This window comes from Phyllobates terribilis, unplaced genomic scaffold (assembly GCF_046119375.1).
Source record: "Phyllobates terribilis strain yellow unplaced genomic scaffold, ASM4611937v1 Scaffold_12__6_contigs__length_324123572, whole genome shotgun sequence".
Classification (NCBI taxonomy): domain Eukaryota; kingdom Metazoa; phylum Chordata; class Amphibia; order Anura; family Dendrobatidae; genus Phyllobates; species Phyllobates terribilis.
In genome coordinates, this window is record NW_027362772.1 from 11,071,106 (window position 1) to 11,094,452 (window position 23,347).

A 23,347-nucleotide genomic window follows, 5' to 3' on the forward strand; every position below is an offset into this window, starting at 1 on the left:
AGGAAAATGTTGTGTCTAGCGGGAAAATGGTGATCACACGATTGTGATACGGCCAAACTACATGACCGGTAAACCAGCCACAGCCGGTGACCGAGAAGAATCTGTGACTTCTCTGCATTTAGTGGTCACTACTCACCTGGGTAATCATATGTAGGAATCTCCTCTTTACACCACTCATCACCCCTCACATATGTCTCTGTAGTATTAGTATGGGTCAGATCTTCACCCTGAAACATATATTATAAAAGTCACAGACAGATGGAGAAGTCAGATCTATGATCAGCTCTAATCCTGTCATCTCCACCGTTCTCATTACACAAGTATAAAACATATAATACTGGTGGATAAAACAAGACTGAGCACAAGACCTTCACAGCCATCTACAGTCATGGGCAAAAGTATTGAGAATGAGACAAATAGTAATTTTTCCAAAGTTTACTGCTTCATTTTTTGTAATGGCAATTTGCATATACTCCTGAATGTCAAAGAGTGATCAGCTTAACAGCAATTACTGTACTTGCAAAGTCAATATTTGCCCAGAAAATGAACTTTAACCCCCAAAACACATTTCAACATCATTGCAGTCCTGCCTTAAAAGGAGCAGCTAACATCGTTTTAGTGATTGATCCATTAACACAGGTGTGGGTGTTGATGAGGACAGGGCTGGCGATCAATCAGTCATGATTAAGTAAGAATGACATCACTGGACACTTTAAAAGGAGGCTGGTTCTTGGTATCATTGTTTCTCTTCAGTTAACTATGGTTATCTCTAAAGAAACACGTGCAGCCATCATTGCACTGCACAAAAATGGCCTAACAGGGAAGAGTATCGCAGCTACAAAGATTGCACCTCAGTCAACAATCTATCGCATCATCAAGAACTTCAAGGAGAGAGCTTCCATTGTTGTCAAAAAGGCTCCAGGGCACCCAAGAAAGACCAGCAAGCGCCAGGACCGTATCTTAAAACTGTTTCAGCTGCGGGATCGGACTACCAGCAGTGCCGAGCTTGCTCAGGAATGGCAGCAGGCTGGTGTGAGTGCTTCTGCACGCACTGTGAGGCGGAGACTCTTTGAGCAAGGGCTGGTTTCAAGGAGGGCAGCAAAGAAGCCACTTCTCTCCAGAAAAAACATCAGGGACCGACTGATATTCTGCAAAAGGTACAGGGAGTGGACTGCTGAGGACTGAGGCAAAGTCATTTTCTCTGATGAATCCCCTTTTCGATTGTTTGGGACATCTGGAAAACAGCTTATTTGGAGAAGAAGAGGTGAGCGCTACCACCAGTCTTGTCTCATGCCAACTGTAAAGCATCCTGAAACCATTCATGTGTGGGGTTGCTTCTCAGCCAAGGGAATCGGCTCACTCACAGTCTTGCCTAAAAACATAGCCATGAATAAAGAATGGTACCAGAATGTCCTCCAAGAGCAACTTCTCCCAACCGTCCAAGAGCAGTTTGGCGCCCAACAATGCCTTTTCCAGCATGATGGAGCACCTTGCCATAAAACAAAGGTAATAACTAAATGGCTCATGGAACAAAACAGAGATTTTGGGTCCATGGCCTGGAAACTCCCCAGATCTTAATCCCATTGAGAACTTGTGGTCAATCATCAAGAGACGGGTGGACAAACAAAAACCAACAAATTCTGGCAAAATGCAAGCATTGATTATGCAAGAATGGACTGCTATCAGTCAGGATTTGGTCCAAAAGTTGATTGAGAGCATGCCAGGGAGAATTACAGAGGTCTTGAAGAAGAAGGGGCAACACTGCAAATATTGACTTGCTGCATTAACTCATTCTAACTGTCAATATAACCTCTTGGTACTCATAATATGATTGCAATTATATTTCTGTATGTGATATAAACATCATACAAACACTAATAAAAACCAGAGGCCAGCAGATCATGTGAAAATATAATTTTGGTGTCATTCTCAAAACTTTTGGCCATGACTGTACACATCATAGGGGAGATCTCATGACACCTTCTCTCCATCTACCTGATGATCCTGAGGAACATTGGGATCTTCTTGTTTACAGTCCTGTGGAAGAAGAGGATGGGGACATCTCTCTGGTGTTGTCCTCTTACTGGATAGATCTGGAGGAAACACATACAGGGACTGAATTCATTCTTTACATAGAGATAATTATAGGCCGTGTGTATTTAGTCCTGTCTATTACCTGGTGATGTGAGGGGCTGGGGAACCTCCATCATGATCTTGAACAGATTTTTGTGTCCTTCTAAATACTCCCACTCCTCCATGGAGAAATAGACGGCGACATCCTGACACCTTATAGGAACCTGACACAACAATGATACCGTTACCCCCCGATCCCTCCATAGCGTTACTGTATAATGTCCCAGCATTCCCAGCAGTGTCACCTCTCCAGTCAGCAGCTCAATCATCTTGTAGGTGAGTTCTAGGATCTTCTGGTCATTGATGTCCTCATGTATCAGGGGGTGAGGTGGAGGTCCTGTGATTGGGCTCAGGGGTCTTCCCCATCCCTCAGACACAGGGTCCTGACAGCGCTCACTAGAAGTCTTCTTTATTACTGTGTAATCCTGGTTATGGAGAGACACATTAATAAATATCACTGCAGACATTTTCAGAGTCCTCACCTCTCCAGTTCTGTCCATCTGTTATTCCCATAGATAAGAATGATGTAATGTGACGTTATCAGAATCTCTCACCTCTCCAGTAAGCCGGAAGAGGATCTCTAGGGTGAGGTGTAATATCCTCTCCGCCATCTTGTCTCTGTCCTTGTCCATCCTTGATAGGTGATTCAGAAAAATTCTCTTAATATAGAAGATCTTCACTGAGAGGATCTGATATTGTAGAAACCTGAATGAGAAGAAGATGAGCCAATGTAACATCATAAAGAATCCTGTGTAATAATACAATTACTGGAGACAATAAGGGAAATATATCAGGAGATAGAATGTGTAGATGTTGTGTTCTCTGGTTTTTATGGACTGGAACATAAGTTGAATTGCTGACTTAGACATCTCCTCCATACTTCCAATCACTGGCTAAGTTGGCCACTGCTTTAGTAAGAATCACCCAGAAACCCAAGCAGCAATGGTATTTTTATTATTTTACAACATTCTGCTTTTGTCCCTGACGTACTAATAAAACCTTTATATTTTAGGCCACAGACAACAAGCAGTTTCTTCCTCGGAGTCTGCAGCTGAATATGTTTCTCATAGACTCATCTTCCATAACGCTAATTCTCGTCATATACATTACACATGGCATGAGAAATAACAACTTCATGATGAGGACGACATCTTCATCTTCTAATACGGCTCTAGAAACAGATATGGCCAGAGTCCGTCACTGACTCCATCATCACCGACCGTCTATGTGAATGTTTCCCGTCTTCCCCAGGTTGTAATCTTTTATCACGTTAGATCTCATTTATAAGAGCGTGTGTGTAAGAACAAGACAGTTATTTGATGCTAATGTCTCCATGTACAGTGTTTTTTTCCTGGATATTATGTTTCTTTTAGCATTTTCTTGTAGGCTTCCATATATTACATGAAAAACACCAAAAAAAGAAAACCAAGTGTTCAAACATAAAATAAAATTGGGGATGGCGGTACTGTGGGAACATTATACTGTATGTGGGGGGGATGGTGGCACTGCGGGAACATTATACTGTATGTGGGGGGGATGGTGGCACTGTGGGAACATTATACTGTATGTGGGGGGATGATGGCACTGTGGGAACATTATACTGTATGTGGGAAAATGGCGGTACTGTGAGAACATTATACTGTATGTGGGGGAATGGCGGCACTGTGGGAACATTATACTGTGTGTGGGGGGGATGGTGGCACTGTGGGAACATTATACTGTATGTGGGGGGGATGGTGGCACTGTGGGAACATAATACTGTATGTGGGGGGGATGGTGGCACTGTGGGAACATTATACTGTATGTGGGGGGATGGTGGTAATGTGGGAACATTATACTGCATGTGGGGGGGATGGAGGGACTGTGACAACATTGTACTGTATGTGGGGGGATGGCGGAACTGTGAGAACATTATACTGTATGTGGGAAGATGGCGGTACTGTGGGAACATTATACTGTATGTGGGGGGATGGTGGTACTGTGAGAACATTATATTGTATGTGGGAAGATGGCGGTACTGTGAGAACATTATACTGTATGAGGGAAGATGGCGATACTATGAGAACATTATACTGTATGTGGGGGGATGGCGGTACTGTGGGAACATTATACTGTATGTGGGAAGATGGCGGTACTGTGGGAACATAATACTGTATGTGGGGGGATGGTGGTAATGTGAGAACATTATACTGTATGTGGGGGGATGGGGGTACTGTGGGAACATTATACTGTATGTGGGAAGATGGCGGTACTGTGGGAACATTATACTGTATGTGGGGGGGATGGCGGTACTGTGAGAACATTATACTGTATGTGGGAAGATGGCAGTACTGTGGGAACATTATACTGTATGTGGGAAGATGGCAGTACTGTGGGAACATTATACTGTATGTGGGGGGGATGGCGGTACTGTGACAACATTATACTGTATGTGGGAAGATGGCGGTACTGTGAGAACATTATACTGTATGTGGGAAGATGGCGGTACTGTGGAAACATTATACTGTATGTGGGGGGATGGCGGTACTGTGGGAACATTATACTGTATGTGGGGGGATGGCGGTACTGTGAGAACATTATATTGTATGTGGGAAGATGGCGGAACTGTGAGAACATTATACTGTATGTGGGGTGATGGCGCAACTGTGGGAACATTATACTGTATGAGGGAAGATGGCGGTACTATGAGAACATTATACTGTATGTGGGAAGATGGCGGTACTGTAGGAACATTATACTGTATGTGGGGGGATGGCAGTACTGTGGGAACATTATACTGTATGCGGGGGGGGCGGTGGTAATGTGGGAATATTATACTGTATGTGGGGGGATGGTGGTAATGTGGGAATATTATATTGTATGTGGGGGGATGGTGGTACTGTGAGAACATTATACTGTATGTGGGAAGATGGCGCAACTGTGGGAACATTATACTGTATGTGGGAAGATGGTGGTAATGTGGGAACATTATACTGTATGTGGGGGGGATGGTGGTAATGTGGGAATATTATATTGTATGTGGGAAGATGGTGGTACTGTGAGAACATTATACTGTATGTGGGAAGATGGCGCAACGGTGTGAACATTATACTGTATGTGGGGGGATGGCGGTACTATGAGAACATTATACTGTATGTGGGAAGATGGTGGCTCTGTGGGAACATTACACTATGTGGGGGGATGGTGGTAATGTGGGAATATTATATTGTATGTGGGGGGATGACGTACTGTGAGAACATTATACTGTATGCGGGGGGGCGGTGGTAATGTGGGAATATTATACTGTATGTGGGGGGATGGTGGTACTGTGAGAAGATTATACTGTATGTGGGGGGATGGTGGTAATGTGGGAACATTATACTGTATGTGGGGGGGATGGTGGTAATGTGGGAATATTATATTGTATGTGGGAAGATGGCGGTACTGTGAGAACATTATACTGTATGTGGGGGGATGGCGGTACTGTGGGAACATTATACTGTATGTGGGAAGATGGCGGTACTGTGAGAACATTGTACTGTATGTGGGAAGATGGCGCAACTGTGGGAACATTATACTGTATGTGGGGGGATGGCGGTACTATGAGAACATTATACTGTATGTGGGAAGATGGTGGCACTGTGGGAACATTATACTGTATGTGGGGGGATGGTGGTAATGTGGGAATATTGTATTGTATGTGGGGGAATGGCGGGACTGTGACAATATTATACTGTATGTGGGAAGATTGCGGAACTGTGGGAACATTATACTGTATGTGGGGGGGATGGTTGTAATGTAGGAATATTATACTGTATGTGGGGGGGTGGCACTGTGGGAACATTATACTGTATGTGGGGGGGTGGGGGTAATGTGGGAACATTATACTGTATGTGGGAAGATGGCGGTACAGTGAGAACATTATACAGTATGTGGGGAGATGGCGGTACTGTGAGAACATTATACTGTATCTGGGGGGATGGCGGTACTGTGAGAACATTATACTGTATGTGGGGGGATGGTGGTAATGTGGGAACATTATACTGTATGTGGGGGGATGGCGGTACTGTGAGAACATTATACTGTATGTGGGGGGATGGCGGTACTGTGAGAACATTATACTGTATGTGGGGGGGTGGCGGTACTGTGAGAACATTATACTGTATGTGGGGGGCTGGCGGTACTGTGAGAACATTATACTGTATGTGGGGGGATGGCGGTACTGTGAGAACATTATACTGTATGTGGGGGGATGGTGGTAATGTGAGAACATTACACTGTATGTGGGGGGATGGTGGTAATGTGGGAACATTATACTGTATGTGGGAAGATGGCGGTACTGTGAGAACATTATACTGTATGTGGGGGGATGGCTGTACTGTGAGAACATTATACTGTATGTGGGGGGATGGCGGTACTATGAGAACATTATACTGTATGTGGGGGGATGGCGGTAATGTGGGAACATTATACTGTATGTGGGGGGATGGCGGTAATGTGGGAACATTATACGGTATGTGGGGGGATGGCGGTACTGTGAGAACATTATACGGTGTGGGGAAATAGAGGTACTATGAGAGCATTATAGTGAGAGGCTTAATGACCGCAGTGGCTCCTGCGACCGACCCCTACTTCAGCTGGATGTGTTCTTGGACTGACTTTCAGCTGAAGAGCCACAATACACGCAGCTGACCAATCAGAGGCCAGCAGCTGACATCTGCATGTACGCCATTAGGGGGCGCATGGAAGTAACATCATGCTCTCCTGTCGCTTGTAGCTGAAGTCAGCGGCAGCTCCAGAAAAAAGACACCGAGCTGCGAGGGAGCAGAGAGAAGGTGAGTATAATGTTCTGTTTTCTTTAAATCAGCGAGTACACGGTGCCCTTGGCCATAATACTACATGTAAGAGTGTGGGCTGTGCATTATACTACATGGATGACTATGGGCTGTGCATTATACTACATGTAAGAGTGTGGGCTGTGCATTATACTACATGTATGGACTATGGGCTGTGCATTATACTACATGGATGGACTATGGGCTGTGCATTATACTACATGTATGAGTATGGGCTGTGCATTATACTACATGGATGACTATGGGCTGTGCATTATACTACATGTAAGAGTGTGGGCTGTGCATTATACTACATGTATGGACTATGGGCTGTGCATTATACTACATGTAAGAGTGTGGGCTGTGCATTATACTACATGGATGACTATGGGCTGTGCATTATACTACATGTAAGAGTGTGGGCTGTGCATTATACTACATGTATGACTATGGGCTGTGCATTATACTACATGTAAGAGTGTGGGCTGTGCATTATACTACATGTATGGACTATGGGCTGTGCATTATACTACATGTAAGAGTGTGGGCTGTGCATTATACTACATGTAAGAGTATGGGCTGTGCATTATACTATATGTATGAGTATGGGCTGTGCATTATACTACATGTAAGAGTGTGGGCTGTGCATTATACTACATGTAAGAGTGTGGGCTGTGCATTATACTACATGTAAGAGTATGGGCTGTGCATTATACTACATGTATGGACTATGGGCTGTGCATTATACTACATGTAAGAGTATGGGCTGTGCATTATACTACATGTATGTACTATGGGCTGTGCATTATACTACATGTAAGAGTATGGGCTGTGCATTATACTACATGTATGGACTATGGGCTGTGCATTATACTACATGTAAGAGTGTGGGCTGTGCATTATACTACATGGATGACTATGGGCTGTGCATTATACCACATGTATGAGTATGGGCTGTGCATTATACTACATGGATGACTATGGGCTGTGCATTATACTACATGTATGAGTATGGGCTGTGCATTATACTACATGGATGACTATGGGCTCTGCATTATACTACATGTAAGAGTGTGGGCTGTGCATTATACTACATGGATGACTATGGGCTCTGCATTATACTACATGTATGAGTATGGGCTGTGCATTATACTACATGGATGACTATGGGCTCTGCATTATACTACATGTATGAGTATGAGCTGTGCATTATACTACATGTAAGAGTGTGGGCTGTGCATTATACTACATGTATGGACTATGGGCTGTGCATTATACTACATGTAAGAGTGTGGGCTGTGCATTATACTACATGTATGAGTATGGGCTGTGCATTATACTACATGTAAGAGTGTGGGCTGTGCATTATACTACATGTATGAGTATGGGCTGTGCATTATACTACATGGATGACTATGGGCTGTGCATTATACTACATGTAAGAGTGTGGGCTGTGCATTATACTACATGTAAGAGTATGGGCTGTGCATTATACTACATGTATGAGTATGGGCTGTGCATTATACTACATGTATGGACTATGGGCTGTGCATTATACTACATGTATGAGTATGGGCTGTGCATTATACTACATGTATGGACTATGGGCTGTGCATTATACTACATGTAAGAGTGTGGGCTGTGCATTATACTACATGTATGACTATGGGCTGTGCATTATACTACATATAGTTACATAGTTACATAGTTTATAAGGCCGAAAAAAGACAAGCGTCCATCCAGTTCAGCCTATTTCTTGTGCACTGCAGCTATTCCGCAGCGTTGATCCAGGGGAAGGCAACAAAAAACCATGAGGTATAGGCCAATTTACATCACTGAGGAAAAATTCACTTCCCGACACCAATCTGGCAGTAAGATTAAATCCCTGGATTAATTAACTAAGCATAAGATGTAATTTTATTGTTCTCAAGAAAGGCGTCCAGGCCTCTCTTGAACTCATTAAGTGAGTTGGACATCACCACTTCCTCTCCCAGAGAGTTCCAGAGTCTCACGGCTCTGACCGTAAAGAATCCCCTTCTATGCTGGTGCAGGAACCTCCTTTCCTCCAGACGCATAGTGTGCCCCCTCGTCTTTGTCACCATCCTTGGTATAAACAGGTCATGGGAGAGATCTCTGTACTGCCCCCTGATGTATTTATACATGTTTATGAGGTCTCCCCTAAGCCTTCTCTTTTCCAATGTAAATAGGCCTAATTTTGACAACCTCTCTGGGTATTCTAGTCCCTCCATTCCCTTTATTACCTTAGTCGCCCTCCTTTGTACCCTCTCTAGGTCCAATATGTCTTTCCTGAGCACCGGAGCCCAGAACTGTGCACAATATTCTAAGTGCGGCCTTACCAGCGCTTTATACAGAGGAAGAACAATGTTCTCATCATATGCCCCTATTCCTCTTCTGATGCATGCCATGACTCTATTTGCCTTCGCAGCTGCTGCCTGACACTGGGCACTCCAATTTAATTTGCTGTTAACCAAGACGCCCAGGTCCTTCTCCATGTCAGATTTCCCCAACGGTTTCCCATTTAATATGTATGGGTGACTGCTGTTTTTCTTTCCCATGTGCATGACCTTACATTTATCGGCATTGAACCCCATTTGCCATTTTTTGGCCCAACTCCCCAATTTATCTAAATCCTCCTGTAGCTGTGCCCTGTCCTCATCTGTATTAACTACTTTACAAAGTTTAGTATCATCTGCAAATATTGCTATTTTACTATGCAACCCTTCCACTAGATCATTAATAAATATATTAAATAATATAGGGCCCAAGACAGACCCTTGAGGCACCCCGCTAGTAACCCTGACACACCCTGAGCTTACTCCATTGATAACCACCCTCTGCTTTCTATCACTCAGCCAGCTATTTACCCACTTGCACACATTATCCCCCAGACCAAGCATTCTCATTTTATATACCAACCTTTTGTGTGGCACGGTATCAAACGCTTTGGAGAAGTCAAGGTATACAACATCCACTGACTCTCCCCGGTCCAGCTGTGAGCTCACCTCCTCGTAGAAGGCGATCAGGTTTGTTTGGCAGGAGTGATCCCTCATGAATCCATGTTGATATGGAGTTAGACAGTTATTATCATTAAGATATTCTACAATAGCATCTCTAAGAAATCCTTCAAACAATTTACCCACAACAGACGTTAAGCTGACTGGTCTATAGTTCCCAGGGTCACTTTTAGACCCCTTTTTGAATATTGGTACCACATTTGCTTGGCGCCAGTCTAGTGGGACAGTCCCTGTCCATAAAGAGTGCTTGAATATAAGATACAGCGGCCTGTCTATCACATTACTTAATTCTTTTAGTACCCGGGGGTGTATGTCATCTGGGCCTGGTGACTTGTCTATTTTGATATTATTTAGGCGTTTCTGAACTTCCCCCTGGGTTAGGTGGGTGATATTTAGCGGAGGATTTACTTTATCACTCTGCATTTCCTCCGATAAATTGTTTTCTTTTGTGAAAACAGTGGAGAAGAAGCTATTGAGTAGGTTTGCTTTACCCTCATCGCCCTCTATGATTTTACCCAGGTTATTTTTCAATGGGCCAACGCCATCAGTTTTAATCCTTTTACTGTTTATATAGTTAAAGAACAGTTTGGGATTCGTTTTACTTTCCTTGGCAATTAGTCTCTCTGTCTCCTCTTTTGCTATTCTTATTTGTTTCTTACAGATTTTGTTTTTTTCCCTATAAAGATATTAGCGCTTCCTCGCTGCCTTCTTGTTTAAGTTTACCGAAAGCCCTTTTTTTGTTTTTCATTGCCCTCTTGACTTCCTTATTTAGCCACATTGGCTTCCTCCTATTCCTAGCCCTTTTATTCCCATAAGGTATGTACCTTCTACAGTGACTATGTAGGACTGTTTTGAAAATGTCCCATTTTCTATCCGTGCTCCTATTACTAAAGATACTATCCCAGTCTATAAGGTGAAGGGCATCTCTTAGCTGATCAAACTTTGCCCTCCTAAAGTTCAGTGTTTTTGTGACTCCCTTGCTGGGCACCCTACTGAAGCACATGTGGAATTGTATAATGTTGTGGTCACTATTTCCCAGGTGCCCCCCGACCTGCACCTCAGTTATTCTGTCTGGCCTGTTAGTTAATATTAAGTCTAAAAGGGCCGTCCCTCTAGTTGGTTCCTGCACAAGTTGTGACAAATAATTGTCTTTGATAATTGACAGAAACCTGTTTCCTTTCTGAGATCTACAGCTTTCGGTTTCCCAGTCTATATCGGGGTAGTTGAAGTCCCCCATAATAAGCACCTCATTATTTTTTGCTACTTCGTCTATTTGTCTCATTAATAGACTTTCCGTGGCTTCTGCTATATTTGGTGGTTTATAACAGACTCCTATGATAATTTTATTATTGTTTTTTGCCCCATGTATCTCCACCCATAAGGACTCGACCTCCTCATTTCCCTCCCATACATCCTCCCGTATTGTAGGCTTTAGACACGTCTTTACATATAGACAGACTCCACCCCCTTTCCGACTTCTTCGATCCCTTCTAAACAGACTGTAACCCTGTAAGTTAACTGCCCAGTCATAGCTTTCATCTAACCATGTCTCGGTTATTCCCACTATGTCATAGTTACCTGTAGATATTTCTGCTACCAGTTCATCCATCTTGTTTGTCAGGCTCCTGGCATTTGCTAGCACGCAGTTTACACGATTTTGTTTTGTTCCAATCTTCTCCCTGTGGATTGTATTAGAAATTTTCTTACCTCCCTTCCAAGTATCTTGTCTTGGACCTTCTTTGTCGCACTTCATATCTTTCATTAGTATGTTCTCTGGTTGCATGATCGTGTCCGACGTTTTTCTTCCCATCCCCTCTTCTTCTAGTTTAACGCCCTCCTGATGAGTGTTGAGAGTCTCCTGGCGAATGTGTGTTTCCCGGGTTTGTTGAGGTGTAGTCCGTCTCTGGCAAGGAGTCCGTCATAGAGGTAATTCACACCGTGGTCCAGGAATCCAAATCCTTGTTGTCTGCACCATCGTCTCAGCCAGTTGTTCACCTCAAGGATCCTGTTCCATCTCCTGACGCCATGCCCGTCTACTGGAAGGATAGAAGAAAAAACTACCTGCGCATCCAGTTCTTTTACTTTCTTCCCCAATGCTTCAAAGTCCTTGCAGACTGTCGGTAGGTCCTTCTTTGCCGTGTCATTGGTGCCAACATGTATCAGAAGAAATGGGTGGACATCCTTGGAACGGATGAGCTTCGGTATCCTATCGGTAACATCCTTGATCTTCGCCCCTGGGAGGCAGCATACTTCTCTTGCGGTTATGTCCGGTCTGCAGATAGCTGCTTCTGTTCCTCTCAGTAGTGAGTCTCCCACCACCACCACTCTTCTTCCCTTCTTGGCTGTCCTTTTTCTTGTCGCTTCTGGGTGTTTCTGGGTGCTCTTTCCTTTTTTGCTTGCTGGTAGTTCCTCATCCTTAGGTGTGCCATCTTCGTCCTCCACTAGTCCTTGGAATCTGTTTCTCAGTTGTGTGGTTGGTGGTGTCTCCATAGTCTTCTTGCTTCTTTTGGTCACTTGCCTCCACTCGTCTGCCTCTGGAGGTTCTCTGATGCTTCCTTGACTTTCCGTGACCAGTAGTGACGCTTCTGTTCTGTCCAGGAAGTCTTCATTTTCCTTGATGAGTTTTAATGTCGCAATTCTTTCTTCCAGTCCCCGCACTTTTTCTTCTAAAAGAGCCAGTAGTCTACACTTCTGGCAGGTGAAGTTGGTTTCAGCTTCTGGTCGATCTGTGAACATGTAGCACATGTTGCAGCTCACCATGTAGGTTGTCACATCTGCCATGCTGCTCCTTGTCCCTGCTGACTTGATGTCTGTCTTCTTTCTTGTGATACCCTAGGACAAACAAATTAAACAAATTCGCGCGCCGTCAGGCGTGCGGTTTGGCGATGGTTTCCAAGCAGCTGGTCCCGGCTGTACCCAACGATCTTCTAGCTGAAGGAGACTCTTCGCTTTTCCCAGAAGGCACCTGGAATATGCAAATTGTCCTCTTCAAGCTTCAATCCCTGGTTTGGCGATGCTTTCCAAGCAGCTGGTCCCGGCTGTACCCAACGATCTTCTAGCTGAAGGAGACTCTTCGCTTTTCCCAGAAGGCACCTGGAATATGCAAATTGTCCTCTTCAAGCTTCAATCCCTGGTTTGGCGATGCTTTCCAAGCAGCTGGTCCCGGCTGTACCCAACGATCTTCTAGCTGAAGGAGACTCTTCGCTTTTCCCAGAAGGCACCTGGAATATGCAAATTGTCCTCTTCAAGCTTCAATCCCTGGTTTGGCGATGCTTTCCAAGCAGCTGGTCCCGGCTGTACCCAACGATCTTCTAGCTGAAGGAGACTCTTCGCTTTTCCCAGAAGGCACCTGGAATATGCAAATTGTCCTCTTCAAGCTTCAATCCCTGGTTTGGCGATGCTTTCCAAGCAGCTGGTCCCGGCTGTACCCAACGATCTTCTAGCTGAAGGAGACTCTTCGCTTTTCCCAGAAGGCACCTGGAATATGCAAATTGTCCTCTTCAAGCTTCAATCCCTGGTTTGAATGTATGACTATGGGCTGTGCATTATACTACATGTATGAGTATGGGCTGTGCATTATACTAAATGTATGAGTATGGGCTGTGTGTAGCGCCGGCGTCCCTGCCCTCTGCTAGGCAGGGACGCTGTTCCCCTCACCTCTCTGCTCCGTGCCCGGCGTCCTCCTCCCGCTCTGCTGGCAGCGCGCGCTCCTTCCCGGCCACTGTGCTTAGGGCGCGCGCGCGCGCTCTCCCTCCCTCTTAAAGGGGCCGCGCGCGCCGTCCTAAGGAGTCCCCGGCCAATGGCCGGAGGACTTCACCATATATAAGGCACCTCCTCCAAAATGGAGGTGCCCGAGCAATGTTGTTGCACTGTTCACTACTCTGCTTCAGCCCTCAGGTCCCGTTGCCAGTTACCTGCCAGATACCTGCCAGATTCCTGCCAGCTTGCTGTCTTATTCCTGCCTGATATTCTGCTACCTGCCTGCTAGCCTGAGGTCCGACGGTCTGCCTTACAACTCCTGTCAGTCTGTCTAAGGACCAGCTTGCCCGCTCACCTGGGAGCGCACATCGGCTACCTGCCTGCTAGCCTACCTGGAGGCTCCGCCGTCACGTTCTGTGACCACCTGCCTGTCCAGTGACTCCTGCCCGCTCACCTGGGAGCGCTCATCTGCTGCCTGTCTTCTAGCCTACCTGGAGGCTCTGCCATCACGTGCTGTGACCACCCGCCTGTCCAGAGACTTCTGCCCGCTCACCTGGGAGCGCTCATCTGCCGCCTGTCTGTTGGTCTTCCTGGAGGCTCCGCCGTCACATGCCGTGACCACCCGTTTATCCAGAGACTCTCGCCTGCTCACCTGGGAGCTCACGTCTACCATCAGCCGCCACAGGTCGTACCAACCCTTTACCCAGAGACTGCCCCGGTCACTTGCCGTGACCATCTGCCCGTTCATCCAGAGACTGCCCCGGTCACTTGCCGTGACCATCTGCCCGTTCATCCAGAGACTGCCGCGGTCACTTGCCGTGACCATCTGCCCGTTCATCCAGAGACTGTCCCGGTCACCTGCTGTGACTGCCTGCCTGGTCGCCACCCGCTCCCTTACAAGGACCGCCCCCTTGTATAGTAGCTCAGAGGTTCCGCCTCCCAGACCCGTTACAGTTTGCTCGGGCCATGGAACCCGGTGGCACCCAAGCTCCCTCGCTCTCGGACCTGTGTCATGAACTGTCCCGTCAGAGGTCCCAACAGGAGTCCATCCTGGGTCACCTGCGGAATGTCAATTCTCGCCTGGACACTCTGACTGCTCCGCCAGCAACCTCCGCCAGTGCCATGACTCGCAATCCGGCAGCTCCGCTGCCCACTAATACCATGGTATCCTACCCCGGACCCCGGCTTTCTGCACCTCCTCGCTTCGGAGGCGACTCCGCCCAGGCTCGGGGCTTCATAAATCAGTGCACCCTGCACTTTGAACTATTGCCCCACCAGTTTAACTCCGACCGGGCCAAAATTGCCTTCATCATGTCCCATCTCACCGGGGAGGCCCTGGCCTGGCTAAATCCTCTATGGGAGAGAGGAGACCCCCTGGTGTCCGACTTGCCTGCCTTTCTCACGGCTTTCCGGAAAGTCTTCGACGAACCCGGACGGAAGACCTCATCCGCATCATCACTGCTACGCCTCCGTCAGGGAAGTCTCACCGTGGGCCAATATGCCATACGGTTCCGTACCCTTGCCTCGGAGCTGGCCTGGGATAACGACGCTCTGGTATCCGTCTTCTGGGAGGGTCTGTCCGGCCGTATTAAAGATGAACTTGCCGGTCGGGACATTCCTACCACTCTCGATGACCTAATAACTCTTGCCACCCGGATTGACCTACGGTTCCAGGAGCGTGCCAAAGAGGTCACCCGTGAGAGGAGGTTTCCACGTCTAGCTCCTACTCTTCAGAAACCCGTCACTCCCTCCGTCTCTCCCCAGGTACACTCTCCTGAGCCTATGCAGGTCGACCAGACCAAGATGGTCAAAACCCGTCAGGACTTACGCCGTGCCGAGGGGAGCTGCTTCTACTGTGGCAGTAAGGAGCACCGGATCCGTGCCTGCCCGGAGAGGTCGGGAAACGCCTGTGTCTAGGTTCGCTCAGAGAGGTCGACCTAGACAAGAATAAATCCTCTCCATCTCTGCTGCTGTCAGTCTCAATCGTCTGCGGGGAGAACCGTTATTTCGAACTAGCCCAACTTGACTCTGGAGCAGCCGGGAATCTTATTTCACAGTCCCTGGTAGAGAAATACCGCATCCCCACCAAACCTCTGGCTGTACCCTTGTCTGTTGCTGTCGTGGATGGGGGTCTCTTACCACGCCCCATCCAACTCATCACCGAATCCATTACTCTGCAGGTGGGAATGCTGCATTCCGAGAGTATCTCCTTTCATGTTCTGCCTGGACTCTCTCACACCCTCTTGCTAGGTCTACCTTGGCTCCAGAGACATGCACCCGTGCTTGACTGGCAGACCGGAGAGGTCCTTCGCTGGGGACAGGACTGCCATAAGACCTGTCTGGTTCCCGTCCATCCCGTCCGTCCTTCTCCTACCCCAGCTAATCTACCTGGACTTCCGATTCCTTATTGGTCTTTTGCTGATGTCTTTAATAAAAAGGAGGTAGAGACACTACCCCCTCATAGACCATACGACTGCCCTATCGACCTGTTACCCGGTACTACTCCTCCCCGTGGGCGTATTTATCCATTATCCGCTGCTGAGACCCGGTCGATGTCCGAATATATTGAGGAGAATCTGGCCAGGGGATTCATCCGGAAATCTACCTCCCCGGCGGGAGCAGGCTTCTTTTTCGTCAAAAAGAAGGACGGCTCTCTCCGTCCCTGTATAGACTATAGAGGCCTTAACCAGATCACGGTGAAGAATAAGTACCCCCTTCCGCTCATTCCGGAGTTATTTGATCGTCTGAGGGGGGCTAGAATCTTCACCAAACTGGACCTCCGTGGGGCGTACAACCTGGTTCGTATCCGTCAGGGGGATGAATGGAAGACGGCATTCAACACCCGGGACGGCCACTATGAATATCTGGTAATGCCCTTTGGTCTCTGTAACGCTCCTGCCGTCTTTCAAGAGTTGGTCAATGACATCTTCCGGGACCTTCTCTACTCCTGCGTAGTGGTGTACCTGGACGACATCTTGGTCTTCTCTCCGGATCTCCAGACTCACCAGAGGGACGTTCGTCAGGTCCTGCGCAGGCTCAGGCAGAATCACCTCTTCGCTAAATACGAGAAGGGCCTCTTTGAGCAGACTTCGCTTCCGTTTTTGGGCTACATTATTTCTCAGACCGGCCTACGAATGGATCCAGAGAAACTGTCTGCCATCGAGAAATGGCCTCGACCGGAGGGTTGAAGGCCATTCAGCGGTTCCTGGGCTTCGCCAACTACTACCGCCTCTTCATACCACACTTCTCTTCCCGGACTGCCCCAATTTCCGCGCTCACCCGTAAGGGTACTAATCCCAAAGAGTGGCCGCCCGAAGCAGAGGAGGCCTTTCTTTCCTTAAAACAGGCCTTCTCTTCCGCCCCGGTGCTGCATCGCCCGGACGGCAACAAGCAGTTCTTCCTGGAAGTTGACGCCTCCTCCTCTGGAGCCGGAGCGGTACTTACTCAAAAATCATCTTCCGGGAGGATGGTAACTTGTGGCTTCTTCTCTAAACTCTTCTCCTCCTCAGAGCGCAATTATTCCATAGGAGACCGAGAGTTATTGGCCATCAAACTGGCATTGGAGGAGTGGCGTTACCTGCTCGAGGGGGCTCTTCACCCGGTAATAATTTACACTGACCACAAGAACTTGGCTTACCTCCAGCATGCCCAGAGACTTAACCCGCGCCAAGCCCGGTGGTCCTTGTTTTTTGCTCGCTTTGATTTTGTTCTTCATTTTCGCCCGGCTGACAAAAACGTCAAGGCGGACGCCTTGTCTCGATCCTTTCTGGTGTCTGATCTCGAGGAAGATCCGAAACACATCATCGATCCCGCCAGAGTAATGCAGGTGGCTCCCGTGAGTCTAAATCGTCTCCCTCCCGGAAAGACGTTCGTATCAGTACCTGATCGGGAGAAGATCCTTCACTGGGGTCACTCGTCTAAACTGGCTGGCCATGCCGGTCAGAAAAAGACCCTCCAGCTTATTACCCGGCACTACTGGTGGCCTACCCTGCACAAGGACGTAATAGACTTTGTTTCTGCCTGTGTGTCCTGCGCCCGCAACAAGGTTCTGAGACATCTGCCAGCCGGTCGCCTCCTTCCGCTTTCTGTACCTGCTGCCCCCTGGCAGCATATAGCAATGGACTTTATAACTGACCTCCCAGTCTCTGCCGGTTGTACGGTCATTTGGGTGGTCGCTGACAGCTTCTCCAAGATGGCTCATTTCGTTCCCCTGCCAGGCCTCCCGTCTGCACCCGAGCTAGCTAAAGACTTTATTCGTCACATCTTTCGTCTTCATGGCCTGCCCCTCCACATCGTGTCGGATCGTGGGGTACAGTTCACCTCACGCTTCTGGAGAGCCACTTGTAAACTGCTAGACGTCACCCTGGACTTCTCTTCCGCTTACCACCCTCAGTCCAATGGTCAAGTGGAGCGGATCAATCAGAACCTGACCAGTTACCTCCGGCACTTCGTTAATGCTCATCATTCAGACTGGGTGGATCTCCTACCATGGGCCGAGTTCTCTTATAACAATCACGAGAGCGAATACTCCTCCAAATCCCCGTTTTTTGTAGTCTTCGGTCAGCATCCTCGGATTCCTTTTCCTGTCTCCACCTCTGTGGACCACCCGGCTGCGGAATCTCTCGTTAGCAAATTTTCCTCCATTTGGGAGAGTACCCGATCCGCACTCCTTCAGTCGTCCGAACGGATGAAAAGACACGCTGACAAAAAACGCCTGGATCCTCCACAATTTCGTCCTGGAGATAAAGTCTGGCTCTCATCTAAATATGTCCGACTCAAGATACCTTCTTACAAGTTAGGGCCTCGGTTCATCGGTCCTCTGGAGGTCATCAGTCAGATCAACCCGGTGGCCTATAAATTGAAACTCCCGGCCAACTTACGGATCCCTAACTCCTTCCATGTATCTCTCCTCAAACCTGTGGTACTTAACTCTTTTTCCAAGTCTACAGGTACGCCTCCTGCTCCGGTTTCTGCTGAGGACGAGTTTGAGGTAGAGAACATTCTGGCCACCAAAAGGGTAAGAGGAAAGACCTTTTTTCTAGTAGATTGGAAGGGGTTTGGTCCTGAGGAGAGAACGTGGGAGCCCCGGGAGAACATCCATGCCCCTCTTATCCTTGCTAAATTTCTGTCTGGCCTAAAAAAGGGGGGGCCTAAAGGGGGGGGTACTGTAGCGCCGGCGTCCCTGCCCTCTGCTAGGCAGGGACGCTGTTCCCCTCACCTCTCTGCTCCGTGCCCGGCGTCCTCCTCCCGCTCTTCTGGCAGCGCGCGCTGCTTCCCGGCCACTGTGCTTAGGGCGCGAGCGCGCGCTCTCCCTCCCTCTTAAAGGGGCCGCGCGCGCCGTCCTAAGGAGTCCCCGGCCAATGGCCGGAGGACTTCACCATATATAAGGCACCTCCTCCAAAATGGAGGTGCCCGAGCAATGTTGTTGCACTGTTCACTACTCTGCTTCAGCCCTCAGGTCCCGTTGCCAGTTACCTGCCAGATACCTGCCAGATTCCTGCCAGCTTGCTGTCTTATTCCTGCCTGATATTCTGCTACCTGCCTGCTAGCCTGAGGTCCGACGGTCTGCCTTACAACTCCTGTCAGTCTGTCTAAGGACCAGCTTGCCCGCTCACCTGGGAGCGCACATCGGCTACCTGCCTGCTAGCCTACCTGGAGGCTCCGCCGTCACGTTCTGTGACCACCTGCCTGTCCAGTGACTCCTGCCCGCTCACCTGGGAGCGCTCATCTGCTGCCTGTCTAATAGCCTACCTGGAGGCTCTGTCGTCACGTGCTGTGACCACCCGCCTGTCCAGAGACTTCTGCCCGCTCACCTGGGAGCGCTCATCTGCCGCCTGTCTGTTGGTCTTCCTGGAGGCTCCGCCGTCACATGCCGTGACCACCCGTTTATCCAGAGACTCTCGCCTGCTCACCTGGGAGCTCACGTCTACCATCAGCCGCCACAGGTCGTACCAACCCTTTACCCAGAGACTGCCCCGGTCACTTGCCGTGACCATCTGCCCGTTCATCCAGAGACTGCCCCGGTCACTTGCCGTGACCATCTGCCCGTTCATCCAGAGACTGCCCCGGTCACTTGCCGTGACCATCTGCCCGTTCATCCAGAGACTGCCCCGGTCACTTGCCGTGACCATCTGCCCGTTCATCCAGAGACTGCCCCGGTCACTTGCCGTGACCATCTGCCCGTTCATCCAGAGACTGTCCCGGTCACCTGCTGTGACTGCCTGCCTGGTCGCCACCCGCTCCCTTACAAGGACCGCCCCCTTGTATAGTAGCTCAGAGGTTCCGCCTCCCAGACCCGTTACACTGTGCATTATACTACATGTATGGACTATGGGCTGTGCATTATACTACATGTATGGACTGTGGGCTGTGCATTATACTGCATGTATGGACTGTGGGCTGTGCATTATACTACATGTATGGACTGTGGGCTGTGCATTATACTACATGTATGGACTGTGGGCTGTGCATTATACTACATGTATGGACTGTGGGCTGTGCATTATACTACATGTATGAGTGTGGGCTGTGCATTATACTACATGTATGAGTATGGGCTGTGCATTATACTACATGTATGAGTATGGGCTGTGCATTATACTACATGTATGAGTGTGGGATGTGCATTATACTACATGGATGACTATGGGCTGTGCATTATACTACATGGATGACTATGGGCTGTGCATTATACTACATGGATGACTATGGGCTGTGCATTATACTACATGGATGACTATGGGCTGTGCATTATACTACATGTATGAGTATGGGCTGTGCATTATACTACATGTATGGACTATGGGCTGTGCATTATACTACATGTATGGACTATGGGCTGTGCATTATACTACATGTATGAGTATGGGCTGTGCATTATACTACATGTATGACTGTGGGCTGTGCATTATACTACATGTACGAACTATGGGCTGTGCATTATACTACATGGATGGACTGTGGGCTGTGCATTATACTACATGTATGACTGTGGGCTGTGCATTATACTACATGGATGACTATGGGCTGTGCATTATACTACATGTACGAACTATGGGCTGTGCATTAGCATTATACTACATGTATGACTATGGGCTGTGCATTATACTACATGTATGACTATGGGCTGTGCATTATACTACATGTATGACTATGGGCTGTGCATTATACTACATGTATGACTATGGGCTGTGGATTATACTACATGTATGACTATGGGCTGTGCATTATACTACATGTATGACTATGGGCTGTGCATTATACTACATGTATGAGTGTGGGCTGTGCATTATACTACATGTATGAGTGTGGGCTGTGCATTATACTACATGTATGGACTGTGGGCTGTGCATTATACTACATGTATGGACTGTGGGCTGTGCATTATACTACATGTATGGACTGTGGGCTGTGCATTATACTACATGTATGAGTGTGGGCTGTGCATTATACTACATGTATGAGTGTGGGATGTGCATTATACTACATGGATGACTATGGGCTGTGCATTATACTACATGTATGAGTATGGGCTGTGCATTATACTACATGTATGGACTATGGGCTGTGCATTATACTACATGTATGACTATGGGCTGTGCATTATACTACATGGATGACTATGGGCTGTGCATTATACTACATGTATGAGTGTGGGCTGTGCATTATACTACATGTATGGACTGTGGTCTGTGCATTATACTACATGTATGGACTATGGGCTGTGCATTATACTACATGTATGGACTATGGGCTGTGCATTATACTACATTAGATGACTATGGGCTGTGCATTATACTACATGGATGACTATGGGCTGTGCATTATACTACATGGATGACTATGGGCTGTGCATTATACTACATGGATGACTATGGGCTGTGCATTATACTACATGGATGAGTATGGGCTGTGCATTATACTACATGTATGGACTATGGGCTGTGCATTATACTACATGTATGGACTATGGGCTGTGCATTATACTACATGTATGAGTATGGGCTGTGCATTATACTACATGTATGACTGTGGGCTGTGCATTATACTACATGTACGAACTATGGGCTGTGCATTATACTACATGGATGGACTGTGGGCTGTGCATTATACTACATGTATGACTGTGGGCTGTGCATTATACTACATGTATGACTGTGGGCTGTGCATTATACTACATGGATGACTATGGGCGGTGCATTATACTACATGTACGAACTATGGGCTGTGCATTAGCATTATACTACATGTATGACTATGGGCTGTGGATTATACTACATGTATGACTATGGGCTGTGCATTATACTACATGTATGACTATGGGCTGTGCATTATACTACATGTATGGACTATGGGCTGTGCATTATACTACATGTATGAGTGTGGGCTGTGCATTATACTACATGTATGGACTGTGGGTTGTGCATTATACTACATGTATGGACTGTGGGTTGTGCATTATACTACATGTATGGACTGTGGGTTGTGCATTATACTACATGTATGGACTGTGGGCTGTGCATTATACTACATGTATGGACTGTGGGCTGTGCATTATACTACATGTATGGACTGTGGGCTGTGCATTATACTACATGTATGAGTGTGGGCTGTGCATTATACTACATGTATGAGTGTGGGCTGTGCATTATACTACATGTATGGACTATGGGCTGTGCATTATACTACATGTATGGACTATGGGCTGTGCATTATACTACATGTATGGACTATGGGCTGTGCATTATACTACATGTATGGACTATGGGCTGTGCATTATACTACATGTATGGACTATGGGCTGTGCATTATACTACATGTATGAGTGTGGGCTGTGCATTATACTACATGTATGAGTGTGGGCTGTGCATTATACTACATGGATGACTATGGGCTGTGCATTATACTACATGGATGACTATGGGCTGTGCATTATACTACATGGATGACTATGGGCTGTGCATTATACTACATGTATGAGTATGGGCTGTGCATTATACTACATGTATGGACTATGGGCTGTGCATTATACTACATGTATGGACTATGGGCTGTGCATTATACTACATGTATGAGTATGGGCTGTGCATTATACTACATGTATGACTGTGGGCTGTGCATTATACTACATGTATGACTGTGGGCTGTGCATTATACTACATGTATGGACTATGGGCTGTGCATTATACTACATGTACGGACTATGGGCTGTGCATTATACTACATGTACGAACTATGGGCTGTGCATTATACTACATGGATGAGTATGGGCTGTGCATTATACTACATGTAAGAGTGTGGGCTGTGCATTATACTACATGCATGAGTGTGGGCTGTGCATTATACTACATGGATGACTATGGGCTGTGCATTATACTACATGGATGACTATGGGCTGTGCATTATACTACATGTATGGACTATGGGCTGTGCATTATACTACATGTATGGACTATGGGCTGTGCATTATACTACATGTATGGACTATGGGCTGTGCATTATACTACATGTATGAGTATGGGCTGTGCATTATACTACATGTATGACTGTGGGCTGTGCATTATACTACATGTATGGACTATGGGCTGTGCATTATACTACATGTACGGACTATGGGCTGTGCATTATACTACATGTACGGACTATGGGCTGTGCATTATACTACAT

General features: G+C 47.3%; 2 protein-coding genes across 2 annotated transcripts in view; both read right to left on the reverse strand.

Annotated features, from left to right (window-relative positions):
• Positions 1-23,347, reverse strand: part of LOC141171898 (uncharacterized) — an 819,676-nt gene that overhangs the window by 726,332 nt on the left and 69,997 nt on the right. The window lies entirely within an intron of this gene.
• The window catches only part of LOC141172905 (uncharacterized), a 65,828-nt gene that overhangs the window by 34,895 nt on the left and 7,586 nt on the right, over positions 1-23,347 (reverse strand). The window contains exons 2-6 of the mRNA XM_073657523.1: positions 2,688-2,838; positions 2,379-2,558; positions 2,177-2,297; positions 1,996-2,093; positions 137-227 (exon numbers count right to left, since the gene is read on the reverse strand). Of these exons, the coding sequence (XP_073513624.1) occupies positions 137-227; positions 1,996-2,093; positions 2,177-2,297; positions 2,379-2,558; positions 2,688-2,838 (641 nt within the window). The remainder of the gene's footprint in view (positions 1-136; positions 228-1,995; positions 2,094-2,176; positions 2,298-2,378; positions 2,559-2,687; positions 2,839-23,347) is intronic.